At 33.7% G+C, this 18,548-nt stretch overlaps 1 protein-coding gene across 1 annotated transcript; it reads left to right on the top strand.

The window, feature by feature from the left end:
• Positions 1-788: 788 nt before the first annotated feature.
• Positions 789-13,182, top strand: LOC104217750 (very-long-chain aldehyde decarbonylase CER3-like). Its single transcript, XM_009768062.2, has 11 exons — positions 789-1,061; positions 1,712-1,932; positions 2,522-2,754; positions 3,528-3,747; positions 4,566-4,693; positions 6,306-6,562; positions 7,231-7,338; positions 9,251-9,457; positions 10,909-11,019; positions 11,753-11,926; positions 12,746-13,182. The coding sequence occupies exons 1-11, from the start codon at positions 1,011-1,013 to the stop codon at positions 12,920-12,922; spliced, it is 1,887 nt and encodes a 628-aa protein (XP_009766364.1). The 5' UTR covers positions 789-1,010; the 3' UTR covers positions 12,923-13,182.
• The last annotated feature ends 5,366 nt before the right edge of the window (positions 13,183-18,548 follow it).

Here is an 18,548-nt window from a genome sequence, read left to right as displayed (position 1 = left end):
CAATTAATACACGCGAAAATTCGGACACCATAATTATTAAAAAAGAAAAAAAAAAGAAAAAATAAGACCCACAAGGCAAAGGTGAGAAAGTGTAAAGACCAGTCCCCAGTATGCTTGCCCATATTGCTACCCTACAATTCCAACCCCTAATGACCACTCAATACAATACACATTTTTGTCACATTAAATTCTCACCATCCCTACAGCTGTGCTACTTGCTCCTATTTCAATGGAACAAATTTGACTCTAACTGTGTGCATTTAAAATAAAAATAATCTTCTCTAAGTAGTTGTAGAATTTTTTTTTCATTTGGTGTTCGATATTCGCTTTAGAACCCGCTTAGTTCGAATTCACGCCAAGTGTTTTCAACCAAATATGATTCCATACCTAGGGTTGAACCTGAGATCTTTGATTAGAGGCGTACTCAGGATTTGAAAGTGGCAGGGACACCACTGTCGAAAAAAATTTGAGCAAATGCTAGAATCAGAATCGAACCACATGGCACACTAAAATTCAAGTTGTGTCCTCCAAATCAACTAATGCAGCTGCTTACCCGTTATTTAAGATGTATACACGTATATACATACATTTTTCCGAAGTTACCGAGAGTCGGTAACTTCTTACCCAAGGATAGGTCCGCCTTTTCTTTAACTAAGGATATATGAGTACTTACTACTCACAACCTTCGAGGATAAGTAGTTGTAGAATTAATATAAATATTTATTCTTTTCTTTCTTTTTTTTATTTCTATTTTCATCTATATATATGTCAAAACAGCCCATGTTATCATAGTACCTTTAATTTACTTTCTTGAGAAACAAAACGAACTCAGAACCACAGAGCAAATCTCAACTACCAACACAACAAAATCTTCCTCCCATTCTTTCTCTGAGGTTCTTTTTTTCATCTTGGGATCTGTTCTTATCTTCTATTTGCTCTCAAGAGCAAAACTCTAATCAGAAAACAAATATAAGAAGAAGAAGATTTTGAGTATTTTTTCTTGTTTAAACATGGAAGCTCCATTGTCAACTTGGCCATGGGGCAACTTGGGAAGTTTCAAGGTACTTAAAATTCCAAATCTTCTATTTATCTTCTTCTTCTTCTTTTTTTTTTTTTTTTACTGCTCTTTCACTACCAAAAACATGCATTTTTCCGACGGACTTCTGTTCCGTCAAACTATGTTGCTCGGACTCTACAAAAATATCGCCAAGTGCGTTTTGGATCCTCCAAAAATACCCGACAATATTTTTTGAGAGTCGGCATAACATAACTGTAAAAAATGTGTTCGTCGAAAAACGACCTTTCGTCGGGGATTTCAGCCACTAATATTTGTATTAGGGTTGACTGTCTATACCATACCCTTGGGGTACGATGCGGTCCTTCCCCGAAACCAGCATGAATGTGGGATACTTTGTGTGTCGGACTGCTCTTTTTCTATTTTGACACAAGCGTCCATCGGAAAAAAAATTGTGTTTCCTAGTAATAAAAGGGCAGCCCGGTACACAAAGTATCCTGCATTCACACAGGGTTTGGAAAAGGGCCGCATCCCAAGTGAGTGTGATGTAGGCAGCTTACCCTGATGCAAACATCAGAGTTTGATTCCACGACTCAAACTTAGTAATATTATTGTGTTTCCTAGTAATATTTTATTTTTATTTTTGTGGGGGGATAATTTGTACTTACTATTTTTTTCTTGTTATTTTTGGAACAGTATTTACTATATGGACCTTTGCTTGCAAAATGGTTATACTCAAGATATCAAGAAGACAATATCAAGGAAACATGGTGTCTACATATTCTCATTATATGTTTACTTAGAAGCAGCATGCATCATACCTGGAATGCTTTCAGTAGCATGTTGTTCTTGACTCGAAATAGACGAATAAACAAGGATGGTGTTGGTTTTAAGCAAATTGACAATGAATGGGACTGGTAATTTGAATTTTTTTTTTTTTTTTAATTTATCTGTATTCTTGAAGTGGAGAGTAGGGGAGTCTTGGAGCAACGGAAAAGTTATCCCTGTGTGACGTATAAGTCACGGGTTCGATGTAGTCACGGGTTTGAGCCGTATAATCAGTCACTAATGCTTGCATCAGGATAGGCTGCCTACATCATACCCCCTCGCACCTCCCTGGATCCTGCATAAACAAGGGATGCTTCGTGCATCGGGCTGCCTTTTATACTTGAACCGGAGCCTTGGAGCACCAATAAAGTTCTCCGAATGACCTGTACGTCATGGGTTTGAGTCGTGAAATCAACCACTTATCCCACTCCCTTGGGGTGTTGTCCCTTTCCGAAACTTGCGTGAATGTAGGACGCTTCGTGCATAGGCTGTCGCCTTTTTTTCGTTCTTGAACTTAAATTTCGTTTGACTTTGTAAATCCCGAAGAAGTTATTGTATACGCCCTAATCAGCAATATATTGGCGATATAAATTCCTTAAGGACAGTAATTATACTATCAAAATCTTTATTTTCGTTTCCGAAAATTTGGAACTAATTACAATTTTGTTATTTTTTCAGGGATAATTTCATATTGCTTCATGGTATAATGGGTTCAATAGTTTTCTACATGCTTAAAGACCTAATCAATATTCCTTTATGGGATTTCAAAGGATTTTTGGCTGTTGCAATTCTCCATATAGCAATTTCAGAACCCCTTTATTATTTCTTGCATAAAAAATTTCATGGAAGCTATTTATTCAACCATTATCATTCACTTCATCACTCCTCACCTGTACTCCAACCCTTTACAGGTAATCTCTTCATTTAAATATAGATTGTTTTTATATTAAATAATTGTGAATATTTTTTACACTATTAATATGTTTTAACATGTATAGTTGGTCATCACATGCCTTTTTACTGGTTACTAATCTCAAATATTATGTGTTGTTACTTGTAGTTACCTTTTAGGTGATCTAATAGCGTAAACAAATATTTTAAACTGATAGTTTAATGAATATTGTATACTATTAAATCACCTAAGAGATAATTACAATAATTGTCCATATTGAATACATCTAGCAACGTGAAAAATAAGCAAGACAACGGCCTGATAGAATAGGCTAAATAATACTAATAGTGTAGTTATGTTTTAGGTGATTTGATAGTGTAAACAAACGTTTTAAACTAAATTGATAGTCTAAATGAATATTTTATATTATAAAATTACCTAAGAGATAACTACTGGTAATTATCCATATTGAATACATCTCGCGACTTGAAAAATAAGCGAGACAACGGCCCGATACAACAAGCTAAATAATACTAATAGTGTAGTCACGAGTTCGAGCCGTGGAAGCAACCATTAATGTTTGTATTAGGGTTTACTGTCTGTATCACACTCCTAAAGGTGCGATCCTTCCCTGGACCCTACATAAATGTGAGATGCTTTGTGTACCGAACTACCTTTTTTTTTTAATCTTTACACAGTCAGTGAATATGAGTTATACATATCCAAACTTTTTATATGTATAATATTTGTGATGTTCTAAACTTTTTCTCCTTGTGTTTTGTGGAAATTCAGCTGGACATGCTACACTTTTGGAACACATTATATTAGCTGCAGTGATGGGAATTCCAATTTTAGGAACTTGTTTCATGGGATATGGATCAATAATTATGATATATGGTTATATATTGATCTTTGATTGCTTAAGATGTTTGGGACATAGCAATTTTGAAATTATTCCTCATCAACTATTTCAAGCATTTCCTACTCTTAAATATCTCCTTTACACCCCAACGTAAGTGATTACTTATTTCCTTTTGATCCGTTTTACTTGTCATGTTTGATTTTTACACGCCTTTTTCCGACTAATAAATAAATTATTGTCAATATTTTTAACAAATATATAAGCCTTTTAGTTATTCATTTTTTAATTTTTTTTAAAAGAATTGTAAATTTTATGGACAGACATATTTTTGAATTTTTTTTATGGACAAACGGGGCCTTAGTTTCAGTAATTTGTGCAGTATATAAATGTCAAACTCTGTCTATCACAAATATCATTATTTTCCGGTCCAAAATATTAGTAATTGTTTTGACAAATTGAATTTGTCTCAAAGTATTTGATGTTGTAAAGAAAAAAGAACTTTTCTTAATTATTATTCTTATTTCTTTAATTAATGAAATGTTAATTAAGTGAAATATTTAAAAAGGAAATAAAATATATTTTAGACAAATAATATTATCATTAATATTATTTCATACTTCTCTAAAGCTACACAAAAACTTTAAAGATGGCCATTTCTTGAGAATGCTTTAATGTTTTCAGCAGTTTTTTGTGGCATATTAATTAGCAATAAATGCACTCTATATGAAAAAGTGTATTTACTAACAATTATTATACTTTCAAGGAATTACGTGGTTGAAAAAAGTTGGTGCCTCCCTCTGGCAAAGACAACTAATAAAAATTAATGCCATTGTCTCAAATTATATTTTTTATTAAAAAAAAAAAGAAATTTTCCTTTTTGCTCACCTATCCCAAATTTATTTTTCTATTTTTTTAATAACTCATTTATTGTCATTCTTTCCTCATTTTTTTGGCCATAATATTGACAGGTATCACAGCTTACACCACACAGAAATGGGGACCAATTATTGCCTCTTTATGCCACTTTTTGATGTTTTAGGAAATACCCTTAACCCAAAATCATGGGAAATGCACACAAAATTAAGTCTTGAATCAGGTAAATACTTATCTTAACATAGCCCAATGATATTCGATTTAATTTTTATATACTGATAATATAATTAGGATAGACTATTTACATCACACTTTTTGAGGTATGGCTCTTTCCCGGACTTTGTGAATACAGAATATCTTGTGCATCACACTGTCATTAATATATACTGACAATGTAATTTTTTTTTATATAATACGTATAGTTTAACATGTTATAGCAAGCAACTCACCGTAGTTTTTAGATTATTAATGATCTCTTTTAAGCTACTACAGATATCTTATTTGATCGACTCTAGAGTTAGATTAGATTAATAGGGATCTTTACATAAATAGCCAATTATATTCATTGTTTGCTTTTTCTAGCCATCTACATAGTTTATACATTAATTATACACATATAATACTATGCATATATTACACATTCGTTGATTATTTTTAGTTTAAGCTGTTGGGCGGGCGGTTATTTGTGTTAAGTTTATCGAGGTTAACTTACTTTCTTTTCAAGATTATGTAAATATATTGACTTTTCTCGAGAACTTAAATTTATTGATGCAAAAGTACTCAATCTTTAATTGATTAATATAGATTATAAAAGGTATTGTACGGAATTAGAAAATGTTATTTCTATTCTTAGAAACTAACATAGCTCTAATAAGGTTTTTCATATAAATTTCAAACTATAGTAACCGAGACAAGGACAAGTTATAAAAAAGGAAACATAGTAGCCCAAGGACAATTAATGAGACAGCTATTCACTAGAGAAAAAGCAAGTTGAATAATTTTATCACTATATATGAGTTATTAATATGCCTTAGATCTTTAATATATGTAACTCTTGAAGTTTAATTAATCGATTTAGTGCAAACATTGAGTGTCAAAAAAATTTCCTGCAATATTTCAAATGTATCTATTGACTCAAAATCTTGAATCCATCTTTATGTTATGTACTAGTGAAACTTAATTAACATTAGGAAAATATTTTTATCATATGGTGAGGAAAATTGTCGTCTACGCGGTTGTGCACATATACTATTTTTATACTGGGATCTTTATACAAATAGTTGGTCCGATTCATTACTTATTCTTGTTAGTCAATATACATAAAAAAGTTCACTGATTATACATGATTTTATACATATTATATATTAATTGTATATATTATATATCCAACATTCTAACTTAAAAAGATTCGAGTGAAAGCGAGTTATGTTGCATGATGTCCATCAATAGTACTTTAGCTTTATCAATCAATCTTCTTTCCTTTGATTTTATTATCGGCTGGTTCGGAAGGCTGGTTGATATTACAATATATCAGCCAGTTAAGATTCGAACCCCCAACCTTACTAGTGACAAAATTCTCACTTATGTTATTACTTCCGATACTAGAAGGGGCAATAATCACATCTTATTAATCGATCGAAACCGAAACTTTAACACAACCTTTTCCGATCCCACTAGAGGGGAAGACCCCATATTATACGTCGACTATTTTTAGTTTAAGCAGTTGAGTAGACGACTATCTAGTTAATTCTTCTTCAATTCAATTTATTTGCTTTCAATTTCAACTGTCCAAAATCCAAATGGCTACTAAAACTTCTACTATTACAAAATTGCAGGCAAAAATGGGAGGGTGCCAGATTTTGTATTTTTGGCACATGTAGTGGATTTAACATCAGCAATGCATGTTCCATTCCTATTCAGATCATTTGGGTCAAAACCATTCAGTACAAGGCTCTTCTTGCTTCCTTTATTGCCCTTTGCTTTTGTAGTTATGTTGGTTATGTGGGCATATTCCAAGGTCTTTTTGAACTCTTTCTACAACTTAAGGGGTCGATTGCATCAAACTTGGGTGGTTCCTCGCTTTGGTTTTCAGGTTTGTAAATATTCTTTTTTTATCCCTCGGCGTTACTGGTAAAGTTGTTGTCATGTGACCATGAGGTCACGGGTTCGAGCCGTAGAAACAGCTTCTTGCAGAAATGTAGGGTAAGACTGCGTACAATAGACCCTTGTGGTTCGGTCCTTCTCTGGATCCTGCACATAGCTGGAGCTTAGTGCACCGGGCTGCCCATCTTTTATATGTCTATTCATTTTATAATTGAGAAATCCAGAGAATCAGCTACGCGTGGTTCGGAACTCGGCCGATAATGACCTGTCTTTCTAACATTCTCTACTTAAATACCAAGCTTTTATGCCAGCAAAGTTCGAATATGTGACGTGCGTTTAACCTAATATCACGCAATGTGCTCTTAGCTCTACCTTTTTCACGTTCAGTTGTTACTTTAAAGGGGAGCCTTAGAGCAACAATAAAGTTGTTTCGGTGTGACTTATAGGTCACGGGTTCGAGCCGTGTAATCAACTATTGATGCTTGTTCAGGGTAAGCTGTGTACATAACACCTCCCTTAGGTGCGGCCCTTCCCCGAACCTTGCGTAAATGCAGGATACTTCGTGCACCGAGCTTCCCTTTTCAGTTGTTGCTTTGAAGTGTTGTTTAATTCACATTGTTTATAATCTTTTTTTTTGGGTGAATTTTGGTGTGGCAGTATTTCCTGCCATTTGCAGCTGAAGGGATTAATAATCAAATAGAACAAGCAATCCTTAGAGCTGATAGATTGGGAGTCAAAGTTATTAGCCTTGCTGCATTGAACAAGGTACTTACCCCCCCCCCCTCTATTCTTCTCTCTATATAAAAATATTTATATTCTATTATATTGTCTGAGAATTAATTATCATAAATTAATTCGAGTCTATGATGGTAAGCAACCTCCACTTCCAACCAAGAGGTTGTGAGTTCGAGTCTCCTCAAGAGCAAGGTGGGAAGTTCTTGGAGGGAAGGATGTCGGAGGTCTACTTGAAAACCGCCTCTCTACCTCAGGGTAGGGGTAAGATCTGTGTACACACTACCCTCCCCAGACCCCACGAAATGGGATTATAAGAGTAAACCTTTGGATCAGAAAATAACTAACTCCCTTTGATTTGTAAATAGGAACATGTTTCGCATATCTTAATTACTGTAAAATCGTATACCTACGGTTAAAAAATTAAAATAAATCTAAAAATACTGTAAAAAACCTAAAGGTAACGTAAAAATTCTACAATTAGGTAAACATGAAGATCTTGTCACATGATTAAAAATCTCAAGGACGAATGCGTAGACTAGAATATGATATATCTAGTAAAGGCGAAACCACTATTCGAAACCTATACTTTCGGAATACTAGCTAATTTTTTAAAGTTATTGTGTTCAAATTAATAATTTATATATATTTAATAAATTTATTAAAATAAATACAAGTTTTGAATTAAAGATATTGAATTCGGCTGAACTCATAAACTGCATACTAGCTCCACCTTAGCCTATATACTATAATCCATGAAATAAAAGTGTTGCATTTAACGTATAAGTTTTGATGGCGGACCAGTGGCGGAGCCACACTTTGGCAAGGGGAGTTAATTGACATCCTTTCGTCGAAAAATTACACTGTGTAAATACTTTAAATTCTTAATTTTATGTGTATATACTATACGTTGACTCCCCTTAATTTCTTTGTGTGCTTACTTATTTATATTTTGACTTCCCTTAATTAAAATCCTGGCTCCGCCATGTGACGGACATGGTAGTTGGCTTAAAGTTAGTAGTATAAAACTTTGCTACGTAACTCGACCTTCATTAATGCTACAATAAAGTTTGTGAACGTAGTAGTACTGTTATTTGCTGTCAAAGGAAACTGCCTTGACAATATCTCAGAGCTCTGACCAATTGATCATTGATTAATCATTTATGATGAAAATGACATACATTTCAAAGTACTACAGGATCCACGCAAACACGGACCCACTATTTGAAAGTGGCGAGGGTATCACTATCGAATAAAATTTTGAAAAATACTAAAGTAGAAATCGAACTCAGGGTAATGCAGTTGAAAAGCCAAGTTGTGTCCCCTAAATCGACTAATACAGTTGACAAAGCTTTGAGTCTTAGGGTATCAATCAAAATATATACCTGTTATTTAAGATATATATACATATATATACTCTCTTTTTTTTTCGAATTACCGGCTCCAACGACCCTCCTACCCTAACGGTAGGTCCGCCTCTATGTCCATGTCCTTGCTCTAATGTTAAAAAAAGTAGAAGGACTAGCATTTAACTTTTTTCTCATAGAAAATTTTGGTAGAGAGCATTTCTTTTTTATAGTATTTAGCTGTACATATTAATACATATAATTGCCTAAGCTTTGAATCTTAAGATGTCAATCGAAATATATACCTCTTATTTAAGATATATATATAAATTTTTCGAAATTACCGGGCCGATTGGTGACCCACACTCTAAGGGTAGGTCTACCTTGGGTCCCACTTCCTTGCTCTAATGTTAAATTATAGGAGGACTAGTATTTTTCTTTTTTCTCGTAGAAAATGCTGGTAGGGAGCATTTCTCTTTTTATAGTATCTAGGCGGTACATATTAATACGTGTGATTGCCTTATAATTAAACTGATAGTGTAAATATTTTTATATAAATAGTGTACAAAACATAAACTCTTTTTTTTTTTTAAATGCAGAATGAGGCACTAAATGGAGGAGGAACATTATTTGTAAACAAACATCCTAACCTTAAAGTAAGAGTTGTTCATGGAAATACATTAACAGCAGCTGTTATACTAAAAGAAATTCCAGAGAATGTAACTGAGGCTTTCTTATCTGGAGCCACCTCTAAACTTGGAAGAGTTATTGCTCTTTACCTTTGTAGAAGACAAGTTCGTGTTCTTGTAAGTATCATACACTCTATTCTTTTCTTTACACAAATAGCCGGCCGGACTCACTGTTTACTTTTTCTTGTCGGTATACATAAAATATACAATAATCATAAATGATTATACACATAGTATACATGAACTATACATACAGTCAGACATCTCTATAACAACATCTCTAGTCATTTACTATAAAAGTCAAATTTTTGTCGGAACCGATTTTTATGTTATGTTATAATATTTGACATCTGTAACAACACTTCACTATAGCAGCAAAAAATTATAAAGAGGTTTGACTATATATTATACATCCTTCGGCACTTTTTAGTTTAAATGATTAGGTGGAGGGTTATTTAGGTTAATGCTTTTTTGTTTTTTTACATGAGTTTTAATTAATTATTGCATTTAATGTTTTATTTCTTCGATGGTTGGAAAATTAATTGAGAAATTAAACATGATGTGGAAATGGTAAGGTTGTGTAAATCGGCTTGAGACTTTTTTTCTTTTCAAACTGAGTAAAAATTTAGTTTTTTGGTTTTATATTCGGTGTCCAATCCTCGTATTGGGGTCCGACTAAATTCGAATTTGAGCCCGAAAAAATCTCACGTTGAAGATAAAACACTCTCTAATAAATGGGACTTCATACCCAGAACTCATACCCGAGATCTTTAGTTATACAGATGGGTAAAATTTTTATAATAGAAGAAAAGTTTACAGAAGATTCTTCAATAGTATATCTGGTTCACGAGATTCTATAACTGTAACCAACAAGGGTTGTGGTGGAATGGTGAGTACTCCTTTATCCTTAACCAGAGGTCTCGAGTTCGAATCCTAGATATGGAGTCTCCTTTATTAGGGGGCAGTTTACCCCCCCCCCCAATGTGGGACTTCTCGGTGCGAATCCGAATTAATCAGGCCCAATATAAATATCGGATACCGGGTGAGAAATCAAAAAAAAAAAAAGATTCTATAACTGTAGGACAAAATTGTCATTTTCCAATTACTCAAGTCGTCCAAAGGACAAGACCCTTACAGTAAAAAGTTTTGTGTTGTGGGCACATATTTACTTTCTACTAAAGAAAATTTGGTCCATTTGTTCTATGTCCCCACCCTGGAAATTTTGGTCCTGTAGGGGTCTCTATTGATTATACACTACAGTGTCCAATGCCCAAATTTGTCCTTTTGAGACAAGTCCATGTTAAATTTTGTGTGTTTATTGTACTTGGAAAATGCAGAGCTGCCAATATAATTATTGTTGGGATTGAAAATTTTATATTTTTTTTGAAAAATAAAAGGTTGTCTACATTACACTTCTTGAAATACGATCCTTCTTCAGATCTTATGTGAATACGAAATGTTTTATGCATCGAGCTGTCTTTATATTTCAATGGGTTGGCTTACTCTTAATAACATGTTGCTTTAAGTATCGATCGTAGCTAACAGAATTTCTTCGTGCAAAATTACAGATGCTAACATCATCAACTGAAAGATTTCAAAAGATACAAAAGGAAGCTCCTGCTGAATACCAGAAATACTTAGTCCAGGTCACCAAGTATGAAGCTGCCAGAAATTGCAAGGTATATATTCATTTATCAGTTTCCAAATATTAATGTTTAGAATTTGCAAAATAATTTTAAAATCTTAGTAAAAACACACACACAAAAAAAATGAAATTCCTTCTAGCAGAAAGTGTAGGTTTGCAGCAACATTTGTAGCCATTAGACAATATAAAAATACAAAGGATTTAAACTATTCATAGTGAGCAAAGGCAGACCCAGAATTTAAAAGTGGCAAGGGACCACTATCGAAAAAACGTTTGACCAGATGTTGGAGTGAGAGGCGAACCAAAATAATGCATTAAAAGTCAAGTTGTGTCCCTCAAATTGACCAATGCAACTGTTTAAGCTTTGAATTTTAGGGTGCCAACCAAAATATACACCTATTATTTAAGATATATACATTATCGAAAAAAGAGTGCGTGTGTGTGTATTTACTCTGAATTTACATGAGGCCGATGACCCTCCTACCCTAAGAGAACATCCGCCTCTGACTGAGAGTATATCTTAACCTGTTGTGAGAGATAACATGTCTTAATTCTCGAAGTTAGTAATTCCGCCTTTTATCAATATCTTTACTTAACTATCAGATGATCTGATAGAGTAAAGAGAAATTTATATTGTCAGTGTATAAAAGTTATACTCCATTAAAATTAGAAAAAAGTGAGAAATATTGTTACTATTATGTTATGATTGTTGTCATCCTTTTATCTAAAATTAAAGTGTTTGGTTTATTTGGTTATGATATTTATAGACATGGATAGTTGGAAAATGGATAACACCAAGAGAGCAGAGTTATGCACCAAAAGGAACTCATTTCCATCAATTTGTAGTTCCTCCAATTTTGTCCTTTAGAAGAGATTGTACATATGGTGATCTTGCTGCTATGAGATTACCTGAAGATGTTCAAGGACTTGGATCTTGTGAGGTATGTCACTAATTTTCATTACAATATCCATCAATTTGTAATTTTTCTTCATTTTACAATTTCTCGAGATAATTCACTACAAAAAAAATGGAATTAGCTACAAACTCAATAGCTAATTAATTACTCGTAGCTAACCGAATTTCTTGATAATCTATCATTAATCCGTCGCTAAATAGGATTAGCAATAGATTTTTCTGTTTAGCTACAGAATCTATCCGTCGCTAAGTCATGTTTTTATAGTAGTGATTTACCCTAATTCACCAAAAGATGCACTCTACTTCAGTACTTAATTTCAAGAGAACTAGATTTTCTTTGAAACCCCTTTATTTTATATTCCCTTTGATCCATTTTAGATACACTCCTTTCGTTTTAGCTGGTTTAAGAAAGAATGATATCTTTCTATACTTCGAAAAACTCTTGATCTTCCAAATTTCCATTTTACTTCTGGAAGGGGAGCTTTGGCGTAACTGGTAAAGTTGTTGCCATGTGACCAGGAGGTCATTGGTTCGAGCCGTGTGGAAACAGACTCTTGCAGAAATGGTAAGGTTACGTACAATAGACCTTTGTGGTCCGACTCTTTCCTAGACCCCGCGCATAGAGGGAATTTAGTGCACCGGACTGCCCTTTTTTTTCTTAATAGCATGCTGGTATAACAATAGAAATATCATGACACGTATATAAGCTATAAAGATACTTTTTGCAACGTGCTACAAGTATTTTTTTCCTGTCTTAAGTTCCGTACCCAATCAACTACATCTTATAAAATGAAACAAATCAACTCATATTATTTTTTTTATTTATTTATCATATTTTTAACAGTATACAATGGAGAGAGGGGTAGTCCATGCATGCCATGCAGGAGGAGTGGTGCATTCATTAGAAGGATGGACACACCATGAAGTTGGAGCTATTGATGTAGACAGAATTGACTTAGTTTGGGCAGCTGCTATGAAACATGGTCTAAAGCCAGTGTCAAGTCTCAAAAAGACAGATTAATTTATTTAATATCACTTAAGTTCTCAAATTAATTATTACCATTTGTGAACTCATGAAAAATCCCCAATATTTAAAAAAAATAGATTCTTGGAATTCTCTCTTGCAATGAGAAAGAGAGAGGAAAATGGGGTTGGCTTAGAATTCACTAAGTGATTCAATTGAACAAGAAAATTTATGATTTATAAATGCATATATATTGTTATGTTCCAATGACTATGTACATCAGATACTAAATTCTTGAATTCCAATTTTTTGCCATATGTCTCGTGTTGTGTTGTTCAGTTTATTTTGTTAAGTCAAGATATAGTCATGCTGTTTTACCCAAAAAATAATTTTTAAGGTCAAAGCAATAATTTTATATGACGAGCCACAAACAACCGATTCAATTCGAAAGATATAAAATTTCGTTAATACAACGTGATAGAGAAGTGAGAAATAAATTCAATGACATATAATATAATAAAAATAAAACAGAGAAGAAAGAATTCTTATTGAATGATCTTTGATAGGATAATGAGTTGAATAGAGCTTGAAGGGCCGCACTATGGCTAACTTGGGAGCAAGATGCTATGAATTACAATGTATAAAATTGTAGAGAAGAAAATTAGTTTCCACTGATGGTGGTAAAAGTATGTCTATTTATAGGGCTAAATCTAAGTAACTAATCTCCTTGAATTATGGGTCCATTATGAGCATTTACTCAATCCATCCATTACTTTTAGAAGACTTGTAACAGCTATGTAAATGCTGGAATTCCGTAACTGATGAGTAATTCCATAACTGATAAGTTAATTCCGTAATTAATGAGTCAATCTCGTGTCTGTTGAGCCTGTTGAGTCAATCTCGTGCCTGATTGCCTTGTTTTGACCGTTACAATCATTTATTGCATTTATTAATAATTGATTTGTAACTGATGGTGTAATGATGGTAAATCCCATATAATCCAGGATTAATTTATTTATTCCTCATTTGTAATTATGAGATATTCTCCCGCGCCTGATCTGGGCTATTTCAAGATGATCAGTTCCGGGGCTAACAGGCATGGTATGAGTATGTTCGGTCCCGGGGGTGTTTCACATATCATCTTTACATGTCATTTTTCATTTTTCTTCAAACTTTATTACCACGTGTTGCCATTTAATAGACCCACATGGCGAGTTTAATTTTTACTAATACAGATAGTCCTCCCACTTTCCGGTTACTCACTATGATGTGATCGGGAAGTGGAAGATTTTATCCTTTTCATCCTTGCCTCTGCCTCATTTAAAAACCTTGCCAAAAAACCTCAATAGGGACAAAAATCGGACAAAGAAAAAAGGAGTGCAGAACTTAGATATTCAGATGATAACTTCGTCGATTATGTTCCTTTCGTCAATAATCGGTTGGTTTACCCCTGTCTTATTTCGAGGTTTGAAGACAATTCTTTGCCTTATATTTGTAAAGTTTGATATATATATTTCGGCTTTATTTTCTGCCTATTTTAATGTTTGGGTTTTTGTTTCACCCTTTAACTTTGCATTAAAAATACTTCAATGCTCCGTGACTTTTTTAAATAAGCACGAATTATAAAAGAGGACCCTTTTATGAACGACACTTAATGAAGAAGACGTCTCAACTTCATAATGGTGTAAATATACAAAAGAGAGATAGGAATTTTCAAATGTTTTTCTTTAACAATATTTTGAAGAAAGTTTTTCATTTAACTTTCATAACATTTCACATGTATTTGTGTATCGTCTATAACTTATTTTGCAACTGTTTTTTCTTTTAACATATTCGATATAAGCTTGCACTCGTAACTGTTTTTCTTTTGCAACAGTTTTTTTTTTAAATTAGTACAAGGAGATAACTATTTTTGTTTACAATAGTTTTAAATATAAGGGTATGAATTTTTACCCATAACTATTTTTATTGATAACAATTTTCAAATGAATACAAAGGTAATGCTTTTTCATCCTTAACTGTTTTCAGTTACAATAGTTTTTGAGTAAGTACAGAGATGTGCATTTTTACCCGTAACTAGTATTCTGCCTTTAACCTTTTTTGAAACATTCGTTTATATTTACGAATATGTTTTCAAAGGTTTTCGAGTCAGGCTTGTATTTTTGGCTCGTGACTTTGCTCTTAACTTTCGATTTGTTGGGTAGACCTTAGGCTTGACTTGAATTTTGATTTTTCTAGTCTTCTTTGCCTTCCATATATATAGTCCCCAAGTGTTAGAGCTTTAAAGTATGAAATCTCGAGCATTTGATTATTCCTTCCACGTGGTCCATTTCCTGAAAAGGAAAAACATACGGGACTCGGAGGTATATATTTAGATGATAACTGCTTAACCCCTCCCCCCCTTTTTTTACCAAAAGGGTTGTAACCTAGACCGGGATTGATATAGTGTTCCTCGTGTCTTTCGGGTCTAATATCATCATTTGGTATTTTAGAGAATTTATCCGAGTACTAATTTTTCTTGGCACTTTAAAAAATTACTTGAGTGCTCATACTTAGTCTTTTAGACTTAAAATATATATTTGGATGCATTGTTACATGTGCGATGTCTTAATGTTGTACCTTTGGGTGTCTAACGTTTATATGAAAGAGGGCTCTTTTATATACTTTAAACGCTATGAAGAGGATGTCTCCTTTTCATTCAGGCGTAAAATAGGATCGATTGATCCGAGTAGACTTTTAGTCTGAGGGAATATTAATCCCGATAGGATTTACAAGAGTATTGACCCCATTAAAATTTATGGGAGGATTGACCCCGGTAAGACATTGAGTTTGAGGGAGTATTGATCCCAAATAAATATATATATATATCTTAGCAGATTTGTCCTAAAGAGACATTTAATCTGATTGGATTTTGAATCTAAATTGGAGTATATGAACATACTTCCAATTAGAGAGGGACACATGTCTAAAATAATATTTGAGATTTACGGAATAATCGATCCGAGTCATAATACAATTAGCCATTAAGAAAGGCTTAGATATTTAGCTTGAATGGTTGTTGTTGGACCGAATATAAATCGCGTGTTTGTTCAAAGTGAACTTTATTCTGGTGGCTTATTTGCATACATTTATCTTGACTTAGATGTAACACTCTCGTTTTTTACGTGGGATTCTTGACTCTGACATGGAGTTTTTGATCCTTTTTGTGTACGTGTAGTATATGTATTTTTGAAGAACTCATTCAACATTGTTTGAAGTGTTTATGCTTGATATGAGTAATACAACTAACTGAGTTGAGTTGGTAAATAATGTCAGATCAAATTGACTAATCTTCAAGTATGAGTAATCTCCCTAGTGTTTGAGTTTTGAGGTATGAGAACTCGATCATAATTTGACAATCCACGGTCTAATAGTCCCCAGTATGATAGTTAATTTCGATATTGATGGACTTTCAGATGGTCCAGTTCCAACATAGGGATGGTACCGAAGCTCTTTTTATCAAATATTTTGTACTCTGGCTGAGAACTATGGATGTTCCAAAATATTGTCGAGGATCATGCCATATCTTGATTTGAGCTATTCATACTGACTTTGATGAGTTTTTGATTTGAAGCCTTATTACCAGAGTAATTTTCACTGCTTTCTTTATAAATTTCTCGCATCATATATTTTGTTTGTTTGGTCCATGTGGCATTTTAGCTTTTGGAGCCTTAAATATTCTCAAATATAATTCTCCTCCAACAAGGCAGGTAGTACGGGATGAGACACACTCAGAGTTATCGAGATCATGCTTATCTTTGGGTAAAGTCCCATTCTGCAAGTAATAAATGAATTTATAATGTTAATTCCAAATTAAATTAGTCAGGCTTACCTCATTTTCATTCTAATTGATGATAGATCAGGAATCGCCTAAATAAGAGATGGCTTGATCCCGAGACCATTTGATCCGGAAATGATATTTCTCAATAAATGCCTGGAGTTGCTTTCTAAGTCAGTGATATCAGCAGTAGATCTGAGACTAACATATCCGGCTCGATTTTCTTGGGCTGCATAGTTTTGTTGGATTTGATCAATCGTTAAATCAATATTTTTTCTTTGAGTCCTCAAGCTAATTTAAGCCATGTAGCATATGCTTCATACTCGGCTTTGTTGTTAGTAATAAAATAACTTTTATGAATTATCTAACTACTTTCCCTCATAGACATTAAGCATTGTCCCTAACTCGGGAAGTTTAGTACTTGTGGACCTAATTGTGTAGAAGGTCCAGATCCCGAGAATTATCCCAGAAATATCATGTTCGGGTAATATGTTCGAGCTAAAATTAATCATGAAATCTGCTAAATTTGTGATTTTATAGTCGTACGTGGCTGATAAACAATATCATATTCACTTAGTTCGACTACTCATTTAACTAGCCTTCCTGACAGTTCATGTTTATGCAAAATATTGCGTAATGAAAATATAGTGACTACGTGAATTGAATGACATTGAAAATAAGGCCTTAGATTTAGGGAAACTACAATTAATGCCAACTTATCAAAATGTAGATATGTAGTTTCGTATCTAAGAGCATTTTATAATAGATAGGAGAATGTGTACCTTTATCTTCTTGAATTAAAATTGCATTTACCGAGACATCCAAGACAATTTGGTGTACCAACAATCATCTTTCTCCTCGGAATTTCGAAAGTAATGATGCATTGTTGTTAGATAGAAATTTCGAATGATTCGACTTTTCGGACTAAACCGATCTTTCGAAGTTCTGTAACTTTATCTTTTATTATTTGACTCTAGTTTCTTCTTTTGCTTGACCGGATTATACCGCGGGTCAATATTGAGCATATAAACCTTTACCTCCTGTGGTACACCTGTTATGTTAGCATGGAGGCAAGCAAAACAATTTTTGTTAGCATGTGAAAGTTTAATCACCTTACCTTTAAATTCGGTGTCGAGTCTCGACCAACGTAAACCTTACTATTTGGGAAGTCAATGATAATTTCTAGTTCTTCAGCATTTGACCTTGTGGCTTCTGATGCCTTCGGTTCAATGATTGCTTCCGAAAATATTTGTATAATTGTCCAAGGTTATTAATGAACCTTTCTTCCTCGTGGTCTATTCCATCCCACAACTATCTCTTCTTTTTCAGTTGTTAGGTATGGTATCTTTGTAAGCAATCTCATGGGTGTTTTACCCATGTTCTTCCTAATCTTCATTCTTCTCCTGTGAAATTTTATAATTTAGCAAGGTAATTCCTTGCCTGTTCGGGTAGAGCCGGATCTTTTCCAGCCCGTGAAGAAAATCTTGTATCTATTTGCTTGGACCTGTTTTTTAGATTTTTGCATTTAGATTCGAATCACCCAAGAATCACATCCACATGATCTCCGGACCTGTTTTTGACTTTCAATTGAATGAATGTGTCTTCCTCTATTCGATACTTTGTATTATATCGAATGTAAATTTTACTCCTCAGTTCCGAGAAGGTCCGGCATTATTCTTCTGACTCCTTCAATCATATCCGAAATCACCTCGGTTTGGTTTTCAAAACTGTTTTTGGACACTTATTAGTGTCGATTTGACTTACAGTGTCTTCTTCTGTTTAAATTTCGGTGCTGGTGTATATGAACCTCCTATTCCGGAACTGTTTCGTACAGATCCGTTATAATCAGTTCTGGTACAGATAGTT

The sequence above is a fragment of the Nicotiana sylvestris genome, chromosome 11 (genome assembly GCF_000393655.2).
Source record: "Nicotiana sylvestris chromosome 11, ASM39365v2, whole genome shotgun sequence".
Lineage (NCBI taxonomy): Eukaryota > Viridiplantae > Streptophyta > Magnoliopsida > Solanales > Solanaceae > Nicotiana > Nicotiana sylvestris.
Note: the sequence above shows the minus strand (reverse complement) of the source record. Positions and strands in the feature narration are given on the sequence as shown.